General features: G+C 36.6%; 1 protein-coding gene across 2 annotated transcripts in view; it reads right to left on the bottom strand.

Annotated features, from left to right (window-relative positions):
- The window catches only part of LOC150102550 (cytoplasmic dynein 2 light intermediate chain 1), a 372,826-nt gene that overhangs the window by 30,292 nt on the left and 319,771 nt on the right, over nt 1-22,763 (bottom strand). For both annotated transcript variants that reach the window (XM_090398816.1, XM_090398815.1), the window contains one exon: nt 16,865-16,913. In XM_090398816.1, the coding sequence (XP_090254942.1) occupies nt 16,865-16,913 (49 nt within the window). The remainder of the gene's footprint in view (nt 1-16,864; nt 16,914-22,763) is intronic.

Genomic DNA, 22,763 nt, shown 5'->3' with positions numbered 1-22,763 from the left:
CAAGATTGTTTGCTATTTGCAGATTATTTAGCTCCATTACAAAATACAGACTGGTTAGTATCTTGGGAAAGATTATTAAGGTACCGGAAAAATTTGTTAAAGCTCAATTCAGGAAGGCTGAAAGGAGTAGAATGGGAAGTGAATAGTTTTGTGGAGAAGATGACTTAGTAAATGACTCATTTTCAACAGCAAAGTGGCAATCATATTAGACAATAAAAATGACTACACAATGATACTGCTGAACTTAACAAAGACACATGATAAGATACCACATGGTCTTTGATTCTCAAGTGGGTAAACTGGAGCAAATGGGGGTTGAATATTAAGCTAGTGACATGGATAAGGGGTAGCAGATGAAAAAGCATCAGGGAATGGTATCTGATGGGACACTGGAAGAATGCAGGTGATTAGTTGCACTGCAGGTCTCGTTGATTAATATCAGATTGTTTTTGAGTTATGGCCAAAGCAGCTAAAGCTATGAGCCCAATGTATTTATGTTTGTTAATTGCATGTGTTCTTCTGGCCAGTTTTGCAGGATAAAAAATGCCTGCTTAATACTGGAGATAATTTGAAGAGGAATAACCAGTTGTTTATTGATAATTTAGCTGGGTAGGACATATGCTCAACCTCATATGCTTTAGCATACATCAACTCCAAGTAGGAAGATCTCAGGGACTTCTCCTTAACATGGTCACACTACTGTTACTGCTCTCCAGATCCAGATACCTGTTGTGACTGTGTTCAGAAATCACGCTGGAAAAGGTTTGCACTGATTCATTCAAAACTCCTGCCCAATATTTTAGACATGGTCATCCAGGAAGCATACCAAGTCAGTCAATAAAGAGAAAGTGGCTTGAGACAAAAACTCCAGTTTCATGTAGAAGTTTCTGGAACAGAAACTTCATGAAGCCAATGTTTTGCTAGCTCAAGTTAGCATTATCAAAGGCACTTTAACAATGCACACTCAGTGAAGATACAAAACAAAATGACTTGTGGTGATTCCTGTTATTAATGTTGATGGTAGATAGGGCAGTATACCAAAATCTATTCAAGGTCATACTGTCAGTTCTGTTACAGTTACCCAGATTCTGTAGTCCTTGTACTGCTTCCAGGAAGAAGTTTCTGTGATTTAAACTGGAATTTATGAAGTTTCCTGGCTTTCTTCCATCTTCCGAGGTGGTCTTTCTCCAAAGCATGTTGTGAGAACCTGCTTTTTGGTCTGTCTGTTTCAGATATGTTTTTCGTGTTGTTCTTTCCTGACCAAGGTAATCCATCCTATCTTTCTGAAATATTGAGTTCCACACTGGCAGGGGATACTGTATGCACCCGGCAAGGAGAGAGCGTCCTGACAATCCTAGCCTTTTCTCAAGAAGGTTTGAGAGCCCATTTTTGAATGAGAGCCTGTCACATGGCCTTGTCATACGTTGAGCAACAGGACACATTCTGTGGAATAAAGGATTAATGGACATGAATACTACATTGAATATGTGAAACCTCAAAAGTCTGGTCTGGCACAGCATAGTATGGACACTGAACACAGTACCCAGTGGAATGGAGTTTGTCTTCTCCATAAAAGCAGTTTTAAATACGAATGTATTTTCAAAAAAAGTTGTGAAGCCCTTTTACATTGGCCTAACCTGAATTGGAATAATTATCCCCCCCCCCCCCAAAAAAAAACAATAAAAAAAAAGTCTGGGAGATTCTCATTTTATGAAAACATTAAAAATATTAGATATATGAAGAGCCAAAGACTTCAATTCGGCGACATATGACTTGTTTAAGTCAAGGGAAATTACATCCCATATCATAGAACATAATGTAGAACAGTAATACAGCTCCTAGGACCTAAGTTCACATTATGAATAAATATCAAGAATAGTGATCGGAGCTTGCTCCACCTTAGACATGAGTTGCCTCAGCTTGCACTACCTTAAGGGTCAGTTGCTGCAGTATCCAGGTACTTGCTTACGCTTGGAATCGCCGAACTTTATATAGTTTCTACTATATTCGGCATGAAACTCTTTGAGTTTCTTATTCGGCTAAGGAACGATATGGGATGTAATATCCCTTAACTTAAACAACATTAAAAATAGTTTTAATATTATTTATTAATATTAATTTCTAACATGTGGCAACTGTTTTTAACTGGTAAACCTATCGGTGTATGTATTCGTATTTCTGTTCTCTGATTTGCTTGTTGTTTTCACATACTGATGATGTACTGTTATTTTCAGTATGATTTTGACAGCCTACCTGCTTATACAAAAAGTGCAAAACACTACATGCATATTTTTTTAAAATAACTTATGACCATGTGTATAATTTACATGTTTTATAACAGCATGGGCTTGAAGGGCTCTGTAATCCTGTCACTGGCATCCTTGACAAATGGCACCATTGCCGAGTATTCCTTCACTATGGCATCTGTGATATCATAAAGTTTATTACACACACACACACACACACACACACACACACATTTATAAGAATAAATTTTAAATGACTTTAAACCGAGATAAAATATTAAGTTTTAATGATAATGATATAACTAGTTTCAGCCTTTTACAGCCTTCTTCAGGTATCCACTAAAAGTAGAACACAGTAATAAAAATTGAAGTTACAAAGGACCGAGAATTACAGGCAAAAAATGCAATACATAATCGACACAAAAACGTTGTATTTTTCAAGTCGTTCTATCTAACATGCTATTGTTTGTTGTATGCGTGCTTGCAGGTTCTTGTGAGCATCAGCATTGAACAACTGCAGTATGGCTATCCGGGATGTTATAACTCAAATTGCTGTTCAGATGTTAAGGTTTAAGGAGGATTTCTCTGGACTCCACAATTTTCCTTTCAAACTCATCACTACAGCGAAAAATGTTTTCAGATTTATCCCAGCAAACTAAGTGACTCTGTAGATCTTCATGAGGGTTATTAGAGAAAAGAACATGACTGGATAGCACAGATGCATGTGATCTTTTATAGGAGAAGTCTCTCTCATGCTCCTCAATATGCAGTTCAACAGATTTGTTAGTCTGTCCAAAATAAGGAATATTACAGTCGCACCATAACTTGTAAACACCTGGATATTTCAGGTTATGATGAATAGGCTTCGGATGGCTTATAAGAGAATGGACTTTAGGGAGTGTAGTGAAAAACGTCCTGATGTTGTATTTTTTAAGGCCTTTAGCCAATTTGTTGGAGACTACTGTAAGGTATTGAGATGCTATCTTTAAAATCAGTAGTTTCCGTAGTACGCTGCCTAGGAGGATCCAGAAGAAATTTCTTAATTGTTTTTTCACAATATCCATTTTGTTTAAAGATAAGAGAAAGTTGTTCAATTTCTTTTTGGAGTTCATCTGGTTCATTTAAAAGAGATCGTGCTCTGTGTCCTAAGGTAGAAATAGTTCCGAGCTTTTGTGGTGGAAAGTGATGAGATTGACAGTGCAGATATCTGTTAGTATGAGTAGGTTTTCAATATATAGAGATTTTAAATCAAACAGAGCATCGTGTAAGAATTACATCCAGGAAAGGAAGGCAGTTATTTCGTTCTAGTTCGGCAGTGAATTTTATATTAGGATGCTGGTTGTCAAGATGTTGAAGAAAATCCATGAGAGATGTGTGTCCGTGACTCCATATAATGAAAATGTCGTCAACATAATGTCTCCAAAGTTTCAGCTTAAATGAGAAGGACGATATGGCTTTTGTTTCAAAATCTTCCAGGAAAATGTTTGCTAAAAATGTTTAACTTTTTTACAAACAAAACGAAGGCCTAGCAATGGGCAGCCCTTTATCCCCAGTTCTAGCAAATATTTTCCTGGAAAATTTTGAAACAAAAGCCATATCGTCCTTCTCATTTAAGCCGAAACTTTGGAGACGTTATGTTGATGACATTGTCATTATATGGAGTCACGGACACACATCTCTCATGGATTTCCTTCAACATCTTAACAACCAGCATCCTAATATAAAATTCACTGCCGAACTAGAATGAAATAACTGTCTTCCTTTCCTGGATGTAATTCTTACACGATGCTCTGATAGATTTAAAATCTCTATATACCGAAAACCAACTCATACTAACAGATATCTGCACTGTCAATTTCATCACTTTCCACCACAAAAGCTCGGAACTATTTCTACCTTAGGACACAGAGCACGATCTCTTTTAAATGAACCAGATGAACTACAAAAAGAAATTGAACAACTTTCTCTTATCTTTAAACAGAATGGATATTCTGAAAAAACAATTAAGAAATTTCTTCTGGATCCTCCTAGGCAGCGTACTACAGAAACTACTGGTTTTAAAGGTAGCATCTCAATACCTTACAGTAGTCTCCAACATATTGGCTAAAGTCCTTAAAAAATACAACATCAGGACGTTTTTCACTACACTCCCTAAAGTCCGTTCTTTTATAAGCCATCCGAAGCCTATTCATCATAACCTGAAATATCCAGGTGTTTACAAGTTATGGTGCAACTGTAATATTCCTTATTTTGGACAGACTAACAAATCTGTTGAACTGCGTATTGAGGAGCATGAGAGAGAGACTTCTCCTATAAAAGATCATATGCATCTGCGCTATCCAGTCATGTTCTTTTCTCTAATAACCATCATGACGATCTACAGAGTCACTCAGTTTGCTGGGATAAATCTGAAAACATTTTTCGCTGTAGTGATGAGTTTGAAAGGAAAATTGTGGAGTCCAGAGAAATCCTCCTTAAACCTTAACATCTGAACAGCAATTTGAGTTATAACATCCCGGATAGCCATACTGCAGTTGTTCAATGCTGATGCTCACAAGAACCTGCAAGCACGCATACAACAAACAATAGCACGTTAGATAGAACGACTTGAAAAATACAACGTTTTTGTGTCGATTATGTATTGCATTTTTTGCCTGTAATTCTCAGTTTTTTGTAACTTCAATTTTTATTACTGTGTTCCATCTTTAGTGGATACCTGAAGAAGGCTGTAAAAGGCTGAAACTAGTTGTATCATTATCATTAAAATTCAATATTTTATCTCGGTTTAAAGTCATTTAAAATTTATTCTTTAAAATGTATAATTACAACCGAGTAGAAGATCAAGAATACATATATATATATATATATATATATATATATATATATATATATATATATATATATATATATATATATTATTATTATTATTATTATTATTATTATCACAAATATTTTGACTAGAAACTAACTAGCTATCATCAGTGCATCAGCATAATCACAACGTGAAGATAAAACAAAGAATGTTAATCCTATTTACAGAACTGAGCCACATGCCAGAGTTCTACCTTAAAGGTGGTTACAAAATAAAATAAGATTATAATTAAAGCCAAATATAAAATTGTGATATGTGAAAATTGATATGAAATTTGCAAAATTTAGATAATTTATTGAATGATATATCATTATATTAAAAAAGAAAAAGGGCCTCATAAATGGCAAACAATAATACTCCCCCCCCCTTTTTTTTTACAATCCAGAGAAGATTTATAAAATCGAAGAGATGTGTATGACAGCTCATTGAGTTTATAAGGCTTGTCTTGATTGTAAAAAAAAAAAAAGAAGTGAGGGAGAGGAACGCACTATTGCTTGTCATTTATGAGGATTAGACTCTCCTGAATTTTGGCAATAGAGAGGCAATCATTCTGATTTAAGTTTGGGTGGTGTTGAAGTGCTTCAGCACTCTTTAAATAACCCCTCAAACCTAAACTCCTTGTACCAATGTAAAAGGCAAGCACTGAACCAAAGGATATTCTGCTAGTATCCAATCCATGCTGAGCAAGACCAGATTTTTTAATGTTGTTGATATAAGATTGGTGTTCTTGTAGTCATTTTTCAACAGAACATCCTGTTTGTCCAAAGTACAAACAGACAAACTTACTGAACCTGATAAACACCAGGGAGGGAGAGAGAGGGCTGTTTACCTTTCGTGGATGGTAACCAAAAGGAGATTTGTTGAAGGAAAAAATTGAAGACCCATGTTGGAAGAACCCAACATTTCTATAGCTTACAAAAATCCATAAGGAAGGAGTTCCACTCAGACTCATAGTTGACTGCATAGACACTCCTGCCTATCATTTAGCCAAATTTCTAGCTCATCTTTTAAACTCCCATACTAGCCACATACATGAGCCTGATCAGAATTTCTGACAAAAATAAAAACCTAACCCTTTTGCCTCCAGACATCATGGTCAGCTATGATATTCAGTCTTTATTATCTAGTTACCTCTGGCTGATGCTTTCCAACTGTTATCAGAGGTGTTTCCTCCAGACATAATTGAACTGTTTGATTTTGTCATGCACTCAGGTTATTTCATCTGCAGAAACCAATTCTACAAACAAACTGAAGGAACCACTACAGGAAGTCCCTTGTCATCTGCACTTGGCAATTTCTACTTAGAGCATCTTAAGGAATTCCTGTTCTCTTTAACACAACCTCAACCTTCTTTTTGGGTATGATATGTAGGTGATGTGTTTGCCAGAAGCATTTCTGTCTACCTTTTTGACCAAAATCAACAGCCATCACCCAAACATCAGCTTCACCATGGAAAAAGAGAAGGATGGAAAATTAGTCTTCTGGGACATTCCCCATTCCCCTTTCCTGTACCCCTTCTGTTCACCTTAAACCTACCTTCACAGGTATTCAGCATATCATTCATCTTAAAAAATAGGCATCTTCAAATCTTTGCTCAACAGAGTAATGCTCCAATTCCCAAGCTCTCTAACAAGAATTGAGTACCATCCAATGCTCAAGGAAGTTTAAACACATTTTGGATACTTACAAGCCTATCCCCAAGAGGCCTAAAGCTGTACAGTGATTCTGAAAAGATGCAATTCAGTTGAAACATTTTTCCCAATCAACAAAATCTCCTCTTGGTTACCATTTATGAAAGATAAACAGCCCCCCCCCCTTTGCTGTTTACTAAGTTCAGTGTGGCTGCCTCCACTCGTACTTTGAACAAATAGGATGTTCTTTCAGAAAATGACTACAAGAATACCAATCTCATATCAACAACAATAAGCCTGAACAATCTGGCCTTGATCAGCATGGAGTGGTCACTGACCACAATATCCACTGTTCCAATACTCACCTTTTACAATGGTGCAGGTTTAGGTTTGAGTGGTTATTTAAAGAGTGTGCTGAAGCACGTCAACACTGTCCAAACTTAAATCAGAATGAATGTCTCTCTATTGCCAAGATTTGGGAGAGTCTCATCATCATAAATGGCAAGCAATACTGTTTCCCCCCCCCCTTTTTTTTTAATATAATGCTATTGTTATATTTTGTGTGTCGTCGGGTCTGCACCATTGTTACGTTTCTACCCTTGCTCACTGTTATATCTTTTATCTTTATCCCTTTTTATTTTCTTTGCGTGATTTACTTTCTTATATATACTTTAGCTTCTATCTGCTATCTTTAACTTCATGTATCCCTAAGTCGTCTATCTTACTTGAATATGTGATCTTATCGCTTATCTAGCAAATTTCTCTTTTTTTTTTTGGGTGCCCAGAAATACCTGTTCCCTGATCGCTATAAGCTATCCTTATTCACTCATGCAAATTTATTTACTGCGCCAGCCTGGGGTAGAGGGTAGAGTTTAACTCAGCCTAAGGATAGTTATAGGGTATCAGGTGCTACTAATATCATTTACTACAATTCAGAAGCCTTAGGCTTTCTAGTTTATTTGCAGTCGTGCCCCTTTTCTCTCTTATTTGAGATATCCTTGCGCACATATATGATCACAGGTTCGAAATTTTATGAAGGGTCAGGGTCAATCAGTATTGACAGAAATACAGGCATGAAAGGTATCAAACAATTTTAATGAATTCATTATTTAATATAATACAGGAACAAAACAATTATTAATACTAAGTTAAACTCTTACTTTCCTCTCACTCTCTCATACTTAAAATTAAACATTGATTTCTAAATCTTTACAATTCAATTTTCTCAACTTATTTGACATTTTAGTTTACAACTCATTAGGCCAGCTAGACATTTTGCACTTTAATATTTTCTCTCGAGTGGATCACGACAAAATATCTAATAAACTAATAGTTCTTAAAATTCAGTTCAAAGGTATAGAGTTATTCACATAAATTTCAATTCTTCATACTTCCTTTTATCACATATTTGAAATAAACTCTTTTCCATACAGTCAATTTCTCTAAAAGGGGCTAGAACATATGAAAGTACTTATCTACACTGTTTCAGTTTCTCTCCGTCCTTCCTTTCTTCTTTGTGAAGATTCTGGCTATCTTGATTCTACCGCCACGTGGGATTCACATGCTCTTCCTGAATCGGACGCTGTTTCTTTGCTATGGATTTACGTCAATGCTTCTTCTCATTGACGGCCTATGTTCGATCTTGCCGTGCTCTGTGGTGGTGACATGCTGGAACTTCTCGAAGGTCAGCTCTTAAAAATAAGAACTGAACCACGATGAACACTTGTAGCACATGGTGAGAATATTCAGGAACAAACAAAACGGGGGGGGTTCTCCGTGTTGTGGGTTTTATACGTTCCCCAAGAGCGCCACCTTTCCGAGTTTGATTTCTCTTATCATCCTGCCGATTGGTCCCCGACTGGGTGACCTCACTGATCCCCATATGGGGATTTCTAATTCTGGGAATGTATGTATCATGAAATTTTCTCAGATGTTACACCCACGGGCGCTTACGCTGCTCTTGTAGTGTTTTGGCGCCCTTTGCCCCATCCTGCTGAATTATTGGCATTCTTTTACTTGTAGAATATTACTGAAAAATTCTCTTATAACTGTCCCGTTTTGTTGACTTAAATTTACATTTGATATATAAATACATTAACTTCATTTTAAACAGTTCTAAATTTAATTTGCAAGATGTTATTTCCTATAAAAATATGGTCACACTGTGCTAAATGATAAGTATGCTTATTTAATTTATGTTTACTGTTAGACTCTGGAAGGGTAACCTAATTTAGAGTGAGGTAGCCCGTTTCAGATCTAACACTATGTCATTCAATTAATTATCTACATTTTTTAAATTTCATATCACTTAATTTTATATTTGGTGTTAATTATAATCTTATTTTATTTTGTAACCACCCATAAGGTGGCACTCTCGCACATCGCTCAGCTCTGTAAATAGGATTAACATTCATTGTTCTAGCTTCTCCTGCACCTAGTTGAAATATTTGCAATAATAATAATAGTAATAAAAATAGTATTTAATCTAGTGAATGCATGTGTCTAATAAACACCATTTATTGTACTTCAATATAGTAGTGTTACATGGAAAATGACAATATAATTCTTGATTTAAAGTTCTCTAAAATTATTATAAACATTACAAACAGCTAAGTTTTTATTTTACAGAACAGTGAGTGGAACGGTTTGCCTGTTGAGGTAGCAAGTACTTGTTCTTTAAGAGATACTTGTGCCATAACATGTTTCTTTAATTCACACAAAAAATACAAGGAAATATGTCATAATATTTATTTAAAGCCATATATTTCAGCCTGAATATTACAGGCCATCTTCACTGGCAACAGTAGTTAATTATAAGGTAGAATGTGAACAATGGATTGAATTAAAAGAGTCACATGATGTTATACATAAAGCAATACAGGGTGTTCGGGATAAATTTGACAGTTTCGTAAGGAAAAAGAAAATCTTCTTTGTATCTATTAAATTTAATGAATTGACAAAAAAACATTACAGGCAGAGTTAATTACAATACTATCAACAAGATTTACTCAAAATAACCACCATTAGCATCGATCACAGCTTCAATTCTGCTTCGGAACCTCGAACAAGCTGATGCTACAGTCTCCCTGGGAAGGGCCGCAAAAACTGTTTTAATTTTATCCATTAACTGGGCTTTTGTATTACTGGAAGTGCAATTGGTGTCTTTTTCAACTGCGCCCCATACAAAATAATCCATGGGGTTAAGGTCTGGGGAGTTTGGAGGCCAAACATTTGGACTGGTGAAGTCGTAGAAATTTTCAGACAACCATTTTTGACTTTTCCCAGAGGTGTGGCAAGGGGCCGAATCCTGCTGCCATACATATGGCCTACCATTGGCTACCCTTGTTATCCAGGGCTTGACTACAGTTAGCAACTCCACGAACAAAGCCCGAATTCCAATGCCAGGGTTCTTCAACACCTGTTCCTGCAGATTTGCGAGGAATTCTGCTGTACGAACGCAATCAGATCGTCTGCTAGGGATCTTTCTTCTTGCTACATCCTCGTAGTCACCATTGCAAGTCTCTAGTTCATGCCTGATTGTTTTTACTGTATTCAGGGAGCATTGGGCAGCAGTCGTAATATCCTTATTTTGATGGCGGGCACGAATCATCATGATACAAGTTATTCTCTTCCATGATTCAGGTGGGTTCCAGCTATCCATCCTTTCTGACATCTTGTATATGAATGAAGAAGGGTCCAAACTTTTAAATGAAGAGAAGTGTGTGTTAATACATGTAACTTACGGAAAAATATAATTAATTATAAATATGTCAAATTTATCCCGAACACCCTGTATAATGGTATAACTGAGGAAACATTGAATTATTAATTATTAACTCTATTTAAAAAAAAAACCCTTTAGTGATGTGTAATTAGAATAAAACTTTCCCACATTTTAGATATCAAAAGGCAGTTGTTCTAATTTAAGTTTGGATGGTGAAGTAAATCAGTGCTTTTTTTAAAACATTCAAATTTATAGTGACACGGTTGAAGCAAGCATGTTTCCTGAGAAACATAAAGTCTATCAAGCCTCATCGAGGGGAGGTTCCACCTAAGAAACACAAAGTCTATCATACCACTCCTTGAACTCACTGACCGTTCTCGCTCTCACCACTCCATCAGGCAATGCATTCCATGGTTCAACCACCCTCCACACAAAGAACCCACTCCTCACCCTCTTGCTCACAGTTTCCTTTCGTAACTTCCAGTGATGGCCTCTTGTCATCACTCCTTCCTGCTATTCAACCAAGCGAAAGAACTCCCCAGTGTCAACCCTGTAACCACCTCTCAACAGTTTAAAATTCTTGATCATATCACCTCTCCTTCTTCTATCCACCAAACTCTGCAGTCCACATTCCCTCAGCCGATCTTCATAACTATCATTGTACAGTCCTGAAACCATCTTTGTTATCCACCTTTGTACTCTTTCCACAGTTAATTTATCCCCTTCAAATTCTGGGGACCAAATCTTAGAACAATAGTCCAAGTGTGGTCTGATCAGAGACTTATACAACGGAATGATAACCCTTTTATCTCTGCAAGTCAGTGTCCTTCTCATTATTGCAGCAATCCTCTGTGTTACCTTTACCACCTTTGCAATATGCCTCTACATTTCAGGTTTCTGTCAATCATCAACCCCAGATCTCTCGTCTCCCCTACTTCCTCCAGTATAACTCCTCCCATAGAGTATGCAGTGTCCCATCAATGTTTCCTAAACCGCAAGACCTTACATTTTGCTGCATTAAACAGACCCTCCCATTCATTTGTCCATCTATCTAGCTTATTCAAATCCTCTTGCAGGGCTGCCGCATCTGCACTATTACCAATAATCCTTCCCAGCTTCACATCATCTGCAAACAACTGAATATCCCCTTGCAATCCACTGACAATGTCATTGATGTAAAGGTTAAACAATATAGGTCCCAGTACTGAGCCCTGTAGGACCCCACTTGTAACCCTCTGCTTCCTTGAACCTGCCCCCACCATACACAACTCTCTGATACCTATCGGACAGCCAATCCTGAATCCAGTTGACCAATCTGACATCCAGACCCATGTGCTGCAACTTGAATATCAGGTTATCATGTGGCACCCAGTCAAATGCTTTCGCTAAGTCTAAGAAAATAGCAGTATATGCCTTTCCCTCATCTAATGCTCTTGTAACTTTATCATAAAAGGCTAGCATATTGCTAAAACAAGAGTGCCCCTTCACAAATCCATGTTGACTCTCACAGATAACATTATCCTCATCTGCCCAATGCTGTATACGGTCCTTCACTACTTTCATCAAGATCTTACCAACTACTGATGACACACAAACTGGCCTATAATTAGACTTCAAGTCTGCTATCGCCCTTATGCAATGGCACTATCTTATCTTCCTTCCATTCCATGGGCACCTTTCCCGCAGCCAGACTTTCACTGAAAAGCCAGGTCAAAGGCACTGTCAATTCCCTAGAACATTCTCTCAAAACTTGTGGTGAAATACCATCCAGTCCCACAGCTTTACTGATATCCAGAGTACTCAGTATTTGAAACACATCCTACTCTTGTACCTCTAAACCTCGAACCTGCCCAATCCCTCTAGCATTAAAACCGACTCCACCAGGATGAAATACTCCAATAAAGTGTTCATTGAACAACTCCACTATGTCCTCTGCATCAGTCACTCTATTCCCATTTTTATCCCACAATATCATTCTTTCACAGTCATTTCTCCTCCTGCTGGCCACATATCTAAAATATTCCCTAGGATTTTCTTTGGATCTTTAGGCTAATCTCCTCTCATATTCCAGTTTCGTCTTCCTTACCATACTAGTCACTCTTCTGGCCTGTGTCTTATACTCTTCATGCATCTTCTCTTCATCTCCTTATATCGCTTCCACAGCCTCTTTTTTGCATGCAATTCCTGTTTAATATTGTTTGTCATCCACTTTACTCCAAATTGTGTCCTTTTCTTCACTTGTGGTATATAACTTACCATTGCTGCTAACAAATATTCTTTCATAATTTCCCACGCACTAATGATATCCTGACCTTCCAATTCCTCCCTCCATGAAACTTACCGAAGTTGACGTCTTAGACTATTATAATCACCTGCCTTATAATTCCATATACATTCCCGCCTCTTTGATACTCCTGCATGTCTATTCATTTTCCAAGTCAAAACCATATGGTCACTCTCTCCAACTGGTGGGAGAAATGTCATCTCAGTTATTATGAACTCGTCTGATGCTATGACCAAATTGAAAAACTCTTGAACCTCTTGTTCCCTCTATTACATGTTGCCTAAGGGCATTTGTCCCTCAAGAATTCTAGAAATTCCATTCCCTTATTGCAACATGCATCTTCCTCTCCCCAGCTTATACTAATGTAGTTAAAATCTCCCATAACAATCTTTCTTCTTGCACTAGCCAAATTCAACTGTCTAAACATTTCCTGGTCCCCACCCTCTGTACTCCTGGGTCTGTAGCAACACTCCACTAAATATCCTATCTTGCCCACCTCTACCTCACACCATATGCTTTCAAAATCATTAGTGTCACTGCCTTCCAAAGTCTCCACTCTTAGAGGACATAGGTTGTCACTTATCCCAAGCAGTACTCCACCACCATGCTTTCCTTTCCTATCCTGCCAAAAAATGCTGTACCCAGCGACCTCTATTCCTGTTATTATATCCTCTTCTGTCAACCACGTCTCAGTGATCCCAATAATTTTTGGCCAGGCTGATGCTATCTGCGCCACCAATTCCTCTCCCTTATTCCGGATACTCCTGGCATTAGTATATAGCATATAAATGCCGTTGTTTCTATACCCAGTATTATCCCCTCTAGACTCCACTGGGCTCAGTGTTACCTGATGTCATCCCCCCTTCTCCCAAGTACCCATTCCCACAAGGGGCCACCCCTGCTACCATCCTCCCTGGGACACACTGACTTTTTCAGAACAGCAATCTCTCCAGATGCCTATGTCCTTCCTCATTCAAATGTAAGAGGTCTCTTGCATACAGTTCCTCTCTGTCCTCAAATGCACTCCAAGCATCCACATATTCCACTCCTCACACATTCTAGCTATTATATCATTCAATATTACTGCTCTTCTACTCAGTTTGTCATTATCATGCCTAGGCAACACACACACACACACACACTATCTTTCCTCTCTATGTCTTCTTTCGTACCACCTCAAGCAAGAATCTCATATCTCTCGCTGCCCTATTTACACCATCACAATCATCTCATCCACCCTTTCACCTCTCTTAACTGCCAAAGCGTTCCTCCTGGCAAACACTCTTCACGCATCCTATCTTGAACCACGGATCATTGAGTCCCCATACATTATACCTCTTACCATTCCCTCTCTCCTATTGTTTCCATTTTCTCCTCTTCTTTCATTCCGCTTCTCCTACTGTTTCCATTCTCTCCTCTTCTAGCACTCCCATACCTCTCTCTCATTCCATCTCTCCTACTGTTTCCATTCTCTCCTCTTCTAGCACTGCCATACCTCTCTCTCATCCAGTCTCTCCTACTGTTTCCATTCTCTACTCCTCTAGCACTCCCATGCCTCTCTCTCATTCCATCTCTCCTACTGTTTCCATTCTCTCTCTTCTAATATTGTGTCCTTGTTATTTGAGCTAGGATTATAGGAATTAAAAAGCTGTTGTGTGGCCCATTCTGAGAAGCCATTGAGTTTCATGATGTTTAAGAATTCTTGCTGTAATTGTTGAGACATAGAACAAATAGTGTAAGCGCATCATACCAAAGTTTTTATAATTCCAGTCTTCTGTGAAGGGATGATGAGCAGACGGCTGCTGAATGTAGAATCCAGTGAAAGTAGACTTTCTATAAATGGAAGTGATTAATTTACCTGATGATAAGCAGAAGAGAAGAATATCTAAAAATGATAACTTGTTGTCTTTTTCTATTTCCATAGTAAATTTAATGTAGATTGTTTATATTAGATAAAAAAGTAAGTAATGGGGTCAGACAGCATAAACATCATCTATATAATGAACCCAAAATGAAGGCTGAGGATGTATGGATGAGAAAAAGGATGTCTTCTACATTTTCTAAATAAACGTTTGTGGCAGTTCCTTCAACTTGACTGTAGAACTTATTTTGACAAATAAGGTACCCAGAGTGAATAACAAAGTTGAATAATTTCACTGTATCCTGTGGAAGTGCTTCTGAAAGTAGACGTAGTGTATTCTCAAGAGGAATATTTGCAAAGAGAGAGAGAGAGATTCCATATCAAAGCTAACCATTATAACAGTGAGTTGTAGGGAAACATTTTTCACTTTATCTAGAAAATTGGATGAATTTTTTATGAATGAACAGGAATTACCAATCTGAGCTTTCAATAGGTGTGCAAAAAAATGGCTATGCAACAAGTAGGTGAATCTATGCAGTTGACAACCAGACAAAGAGGAATGTCTTCCTTATGTATCTTAGTTTTAAATTTTTCTATGGTATCTCCACTGAGATTTACCACTTCATTTAGTAGTGTGTTTAGTTTTCTGAGTTGTCTGTTTATGAAGTTGTGATCGAATTTCTGGAATGTTGATTGACCCCATAATACAAAAGAGGTTTTTCTTTTATAATTTGCATTATCCATAACTACTGTAGCTTTCCCCTTGTCAGCTTTAGTAATAATAAGATGGTTGTTGTATCTAAGGATCATAAAGCTTTCATTTCAGTTAAAGAGATGTTTGTAGGTGGAAGCTTGGATTTCAGTAAGACAGATGGAATTTCCAAACAAAGTTTATTAGCATTCTCACTAGATTGAGAGTGAATAAGTTCCATTCAATGTCGAAAAGGAAATCTAAGTAAGGTATCTTTTTTTTTTTAGGAACTATAGCAAAATCATATCCTTTTGAAAGAATAAGGATTTCACTTTCAGTTAAAGGCATCCAGAAATGTGAACTACTCAATTTTCTGGAACAGTATGAAATGCACTTTGCTCAGTGATAAGGACATTGAATTTAATAAGGACATTTAGTTTATTAAATGAATGGTACAGAGAGCGTTCAGCCACAGTTAAATCTATATGGGTATGAGAGGGTCTACAATAGAGGTAATATAATACAATTCTGGAGATCAGAGATAAGATATATATTAATAGCTAGTGCACATTTAGCAGCTTGAAGTTGATTGCAGACAAGTGATAAGCTTGTGTTGAAATAGATATTGTGTGCACTGGGAGACTTGATGGTTTCCTTCTGCATGGCGAAGTCTGGAATAATCTTGAGATCACAGAATTTTTTGCTAAAGGTTATCCTTGCTCGCAGCTTACTTTGTGACACAGATCCTTTTCCAAATTTATCAGTCCTGCTGGTTATTTCTATCCTGCGAAGATTTGTAATGGTTCTTTAAGAGATACTTGTGCCATGAGAGGTTTCTTTAATTCACATGAAAAACACAAGCCATATATTTAGTCTGAATATTACAGACTATCAGGTGGCAACAATAGTTAATTACAAGGTAGAACAATGGATTGAAATGAAACAGTAAGAGCTATGTGATACATAAAACAACACAATGGTATAACTGAGGATACACTGCATTATTAATTATTCATTAACTCTATTAAAAAAAAACTTTAGAGATGTGTGATTAGAATTAGAAAAGACTGGCAGACTTCTGAGCCTTGTACAGTCTGTACTTCTTTCTTGCATTCAGTAAAAGACAAGACAGATCCACTGTCCAATGTTGGAAATTACTATGTGGCTTACGCTACTCTAATCAAATGGAAAATATGCCATTTGTCAACCAAGAAGAGCATCAAAACTTAGGATACCAAAATCCTGATAAGTTTGGTTCTTGCTTCAGTTTGCAGTTTTTCTTTCAGTCCTAGTTCAATGAAACAAAACAGAATTCCACCATAAAAGCCATTTTCTGTTAGAAAATTTGTATAAAGAAAATCATTAAGTTCTATTCCATAGTTCAAATTTCTCCCCAATATTAACATAATAATGTTCAATGTTCCACAATGCTGTTTTTATTTTATTTTATTATTACTTTTTTTTGTTTGCCTGACTCCTATGGGCTATATCAACACAAAGCAAATGTTTTTCTTCAAGTGATAAAATAAATTTTTTAACACTGAAATCTACTTACCATCTGTGGAAAATGAGAAACAAATGCATGTTTCCAAACATCGATGGATCTAAAAAACATTTAATTTATATATATATATGAGTTTAGCAATGATATTTAAGAATGCAATTTGAGTCCAGTTTTATTTCCTTTAACAAAGAACATGCATTTTGTAAAATATTACTATTAAATTACTCTGGATTTAGAGAAAGATGTTGGAAGTTTTTTTCCACTTCTAAATCCAGAGTAATTTAATAATAAGGTGGTACACCTTTTGGCAACTCGTATAGGTAAATATGACTTCTCTGAGACCGCAATAAAGGTTGAAACCGGTCTGGGTAGTGGCCCTTCCCTTAATGCATAGCATTATACATGTCTGCAAGGATATGTGCTTTGCATTATGGGAGATACTAAGACTAGGAGTGATGAGAGCTTGGTCCACCTTTACCACGAGTTGCCTCAGTCCTGAAGATACTTCAGGCGCAAACTTTGTTTGCTTACACTTGGATAAAGGATTAAACTAAATTTATTATTATTTATAGAGAAATTTCCTCTCGAGTGTTTGTTGTAGTCAAATTTCATTTTTTTTAAAATTTTTATGAACTAAACATGTTGCTACTGTCATGTCTAAGTTAGCACCATAAAAACAAAGTTTTTACTACTTATTTTCAAAAAGTAATTACTGATTAATATGACTGAAATGATCAATGTCATTAGCACGAATACTTTGCTGGCTGGTATTCATGAAGGGCTTTGATTCTACTCTTATCATACTTATCCATACTGAATGTTCAGGTTATTTAATTCCATTGCATTAAATAGTGCTAAATTTTAAGTGAGATTAAGACTTGTCAGATTACATCAAGCCAGTTTGAATTTCAATTAGGTTAGATTAAATTTAACAGAATCGGTTTTTCCTATGCCCCCCCCCCCTCCTTAATGGTATTTTCACCTTGATGCAGGGGAGTCGCTATAGCTCAGTCAGTATAGACAATGCCCTTTGGTCGGAAAGACCTCGGTTCGATTCCCATCAGCGACGTGAGGAACCTTTTTCTGGTCTCTTTTGACTAAAGGTGAGTTAGCTGGTCTCATACAGAGGTAGAAGATATTTTTCATCTGGAAACTGGTTTTTCATCCCCAGAACACATGTGGTTTACAGTCATGAATACGTCCCAGCCATATGCCAGTCCTGAGACTGGATAAAATGGGGGGGAATGCAATGGTGAACTACCTTGGAAAAATCTCACAAGGAATACTTTGTGTGGGGCAATGCCTACAAAATCACCTATGGTCAGAAATGACTGAAGGGAAAACCAGGACCAGAACCTTAACGTGGTAAGGAGACTTATGTGCACCAATGACCTCAAGAGCTAAGCTACTGGTAGGGCCTCCCTTGGACAGGTCGAGGGGGAGGCTAAGACTAAGAGTGATAATTCAGTCCTCCAGGCTGAGGGTTTTGCATAAAGCTGGTTACCTTACCAAGTTAAAATTTCTATAACTCAGATGCTAGAACTGGAAAATTCATCAGACTGAAAAAAACAACAACAATGGAAAATGACCAAGAAAGAACAAAGGTAAATTATTAGGAATCTCAGACGTTTTAAAAGTAGCCACGTGGAATGTGTGAAACATAACAACAAAGGAATTAGAATTGGCAAAACAACTAAAAACTAAAAATATTAATATAGCCATGATAAGAGAAACAAAAAAGGAAATTAAAGGGAACAAAAGATATAGATTGTTTTACTATGCTATATGGTAGAGTGGATCAACATATCAGAGATTTTAGTGGTGTGGCCATTTTAATCAATAATAAATGGAAAAATAAAATACGAAAGTACAATTTTGTATATGCCCCTGAAGAAGGTAGGAAAGGGGATTCTGAACAATTTTATGAGGAACTACAAAAACAGTTAAATAAATATAATAAAAATGACTATACATAAATAGAAAAAAAATCTTAATGCTAGAGCTGGAAATAATTCAATCCCAAATGTCTTAGGAAAATATAGAGAAATATGCATGAACTATTAGACTTCTGTACTTTCAATAATTTTATAATAACCAATACTTTTTTCAAAAAGAGAATATAAATAAATATACTTGGAATGGCAGAGAAAAAGATCTATAATTGATTATATCATTGCTAATCAGAAACTAGCCCCATGAGAAATGTACATATTTACAGAGGAAGTGAAATTTTTTCTGATCATTATTTAGTAGTCTCTAAAATAGAAATGCTAGCAAAATGGAGAAAGGAAGTAAATAAGCAAAAACAAGAAATAGAACAAGTATACGAAGTATATCTATTATGAGAAGAAAGCATTAGAATACTATACCAATCACAATTAACATATTACCTAAAAGAAGCCCAAATCATTGAAGATATTGCAGAATGGAAAAACTCTAATAAAGATAATCCATAAAGCAGTCTCTGAAGTAATTGGAAAGAAAAATAAAATATTAAAAAGAAAAACATAAAAAAAAAATCTGTATTTTCTATATCTGGAACACAGATATAGAAATCACTCCTTCAAAAACATACAAAGGAAACAGAAGAAATATACAAAAACAAAAGAAATATGGCTAAAACCATAGTACGTAAAGCTCACCAAGATTTTTGGAACAGATTATTAATAAAATAGAAGACATAGATGGAAGACAAGACAGCCGACAAAATATTACGGAAATTAAACAACGAAGAAAGAGATACAGCACAAATCAACATAATACAAGATAAACAATGGATAGAACATTATAAGAATTTATGGTATGACTCAAATTTAATAACAGAAGATAATAATGAAGAAATCAGCACTGATATAGAAAAAATAAAATTGGAAGAACTAAAAGAAGCAATAAAGGAAAAATAGAAAATCAACCAGATTAGATGGCATAAATATAGAGCTTTGGAAATATGGTGGAAAATATTTACATCGCAGATTCTTAAAATTAATAAATAAGTGTTGGAGGAGTGAGGTTCCACACGATTGGTTAAAGCAGGTTCATTCCATAGACCTGCTACCATAGTAATCACTCACCTCTGGATCCTCTCTACCTCCTCATCACCAAAAAAACCCTGGTGCCCAGATCTGCATGCGGCAGCCAAGATGGAGGTCTTATCAAGGCTCGATAAAGAACAATAACCTGCTTTCAATAACCTGCTCAAACATTCTTCAGTAACCAAGTGATCTGATGAGCTGTTTTAGCCACTTTTGCTATGTGTTCCCTAAACTTTAACTCCCTAATCCACTAACACTCCCAAATCTCTGGCTTCATCAATTTCCTGGAGTACAGTTCCACCAATGTGGTATACAGCTGGTAATCTTTTCACCCCAAAATACATAACCTTACATTTTGTCACATTAAACTGACATCCATTCTCCTTTGCCCAGTCTGCCAATCAATCCAAATCATTCTGCAAAATTTTGACATCATCTGTATTAACTATTGCTATACCCAACTTTGCACTATTGGCAAATAACGGAACAGTTCTTCTCAGATCCATTCCTATATTGTTAATGAACAAATTAAACAGTAGCAGTTCAGTCACAGAACCCTACAGCACGCCACTAGTCACAGGCCTTCTTTTGGACTCTACTTTCGAATAAACTACTATTTGATATCTCTCCATCAACCACCCTCCTATCCATCTCACCAATTGACTGACTGACCAGCTAATGGCTCTAGCAGTCCAGTCCTACTAGAAGAAGTAGAATTTCCTTGAGCATATACAAGGATAATAAACAAAATAAAGGATGATCTAGTCCATTTATTTATTTATTTATTTATCATATGGCTTGTACACATGGTTAAAAGACAAAAGATAAAATACACATGAATATAGATAAGATACACATATATGATAATATAAATAAAAAAAAAAAAAAAGTAAAACATCTACATTCAGACAAATACAAATATGAAATATATGAAAAGCATCAGACAGAAGATTAATCATATTTTAACATTTAGGTTTAATCCAGCTGATCGTCTCTGGGGGATAGGTCAAAGATATCCTTAAAGTCACCTGGATATGCCATCAGGGCATATTCCTGTACTATATGGTGAATGGTTTGGGTCTTGGCTCCACACGGACAGTGGGGATTTGGTATCTTACCCCCACTTTAAAAATAAGTCTCCACATACACCATGGCCTGTACGAATCCTGTTAGCCGTCGTCCATGTATTCATGGGCAGGTCAAATCCAGACAGTTTTTGGAAGATGTTTATGTAATTACAAACTTTAGTCTATTAGATAAAGCATCTGGAATACATTCATGTATTGGGAGGTTTTGGTTATTTAAAATTCTTTTATATTCATGAAGCAAGGCTTCCTGTCATTGCAGTTCCAGAGGAGCAATGTGGCTTAAAGTGGAGAGCCATTGTAAGGGTGTACTCCTAATGCAACCTGTTATTAAATACAGAGTGGAGTTAAGTTGAGCATCTAGTTTATTGACATGGTAACTATTGAGCCAGACAGGAGCACCATACTCTGCTGCACTGTAAACTAGACCCATGACAGTGCACAACAGAGTTGTGGTACTTCAGCCCCATATAGTACCACAAAGCTTCTGAACTATGTTATTTCTGGTGCAAACTTCAGTAGCGATATTAATCATATGCTGTTTATATGACAGAGTTCTATCCAGAGTTATTCCCAGATATTTAGGTGTCGGATTAAATGAAATTAATGTTCCATCAGCATATATCTCTGGTTTTTGATTTACAAGTCTATTATTGAGGCGAAAGCAAGAACATTCAGTTTAAACAGAATTTGGTGTTAATCTCCATTTTTTATAGAACTGCCATAAAGCCAACAGATCATTTGTCAATATTTCTTCAGTTCTTTTTATAGACTTGTCGCTGATTGCCAAAGCTAGATCATCTGCATAAGCAAACTTCCTGCTGGCTGTTTCAGGAATATCTGCGATGTAAAGGCTAAAAAGCAGTGGTGTGAGCACCAAGCCCTGAGGTAATCCATTCTTAGGCATTCTCTGTTTACTGATGCTTCCTCCGGTGACTACCCTGAAATATCGATCACACAGTAAGTTGTTTAGGAGATGACCCAATATTTTACATGGGATGACCTTAAGAAATTTATATATGAGTCCCTCTCTCCAAACAGTATCGTAAGCCGCTGTTAAGTCAATAAAGAATGCAGTAGTCTTCAGGCATCTTTGAAATCCTGCTTCAATGTAGGTTGTTAAGCTGAGAACTTGATCTGTGCAGCTGCAATCTCTTCTGAACCCTGCTTGTTCGATTGGAACACGTTCCAAAATTTTATCACTAATCCTATTCAATATTAGTCTCTCCAACAATTTGTAGGTTGCACTTAAAAGGGCTATGGGGCAATAACTTTCAGTTCTGTCTGCTGGCTTACCTGGTTTTAACACAGCAATGATTTTTGTCTTTTTAAATTCTTTAGGAACGCAGTCACTTTCAAGTATATCGTTAAAGAACTTAGCCAGCCACGATCTTGCATAAGGTCCACAGTGCATCAGGAATTCATTATGAATATTGTCAAATCCAGGAACCTTCCCCATTTTGATATTTTGAAATGCCGAAGATATTTCCTCATGGGAAAAAGGCAAAGAGAATTGTTGATTCTTTTGAGTTACAGATTTCATAGCCTTTAGTTCACGTTTTACCTCTTTAGTATGTTCTTTATCTATCAGAGCTCTAGAAAGCGAAACCATATGAGCTGTTATCTGCTTTGGATCGACAAGAGGAGATTTCTTTGGTACAGAGGGGCTTGAACCAAGCTTTTTAAGTAGAGACCAGGCTTTTCTACTAGAGTGTTTGAAATCTATGTTTTCAGTTATTTGAATTCACTTTTCTCTATGAGCAGTGTTGAGACTATGGAGCAGTTCTCCTATCTCGGGATCCTTACTTTCAAGGAATTCCTGATACAGGGATT

Source organism: Typopeltis vanoorti, chromosome 10, assembly GCF_054136105.1.
Source record: "Typopeltis vanoorti isolate ZY-2024b chromosome 10, IOZ_Tvanoo_1.0, whole genome shotgun sequence".
In the NCBI taxonomy this organism is placed as follows: Eukaryota; Metazoa; Arthropoda; class Arachnida; order Uropygi; family Thelyphonidae; genus Typopeltis; species Typopeltis vanoorti.
The sequence above is the reverse complement of the archived record's forward strand: the minus strand, read 5'-3'. Positions and strand labels throughout refer to the sequence as shown.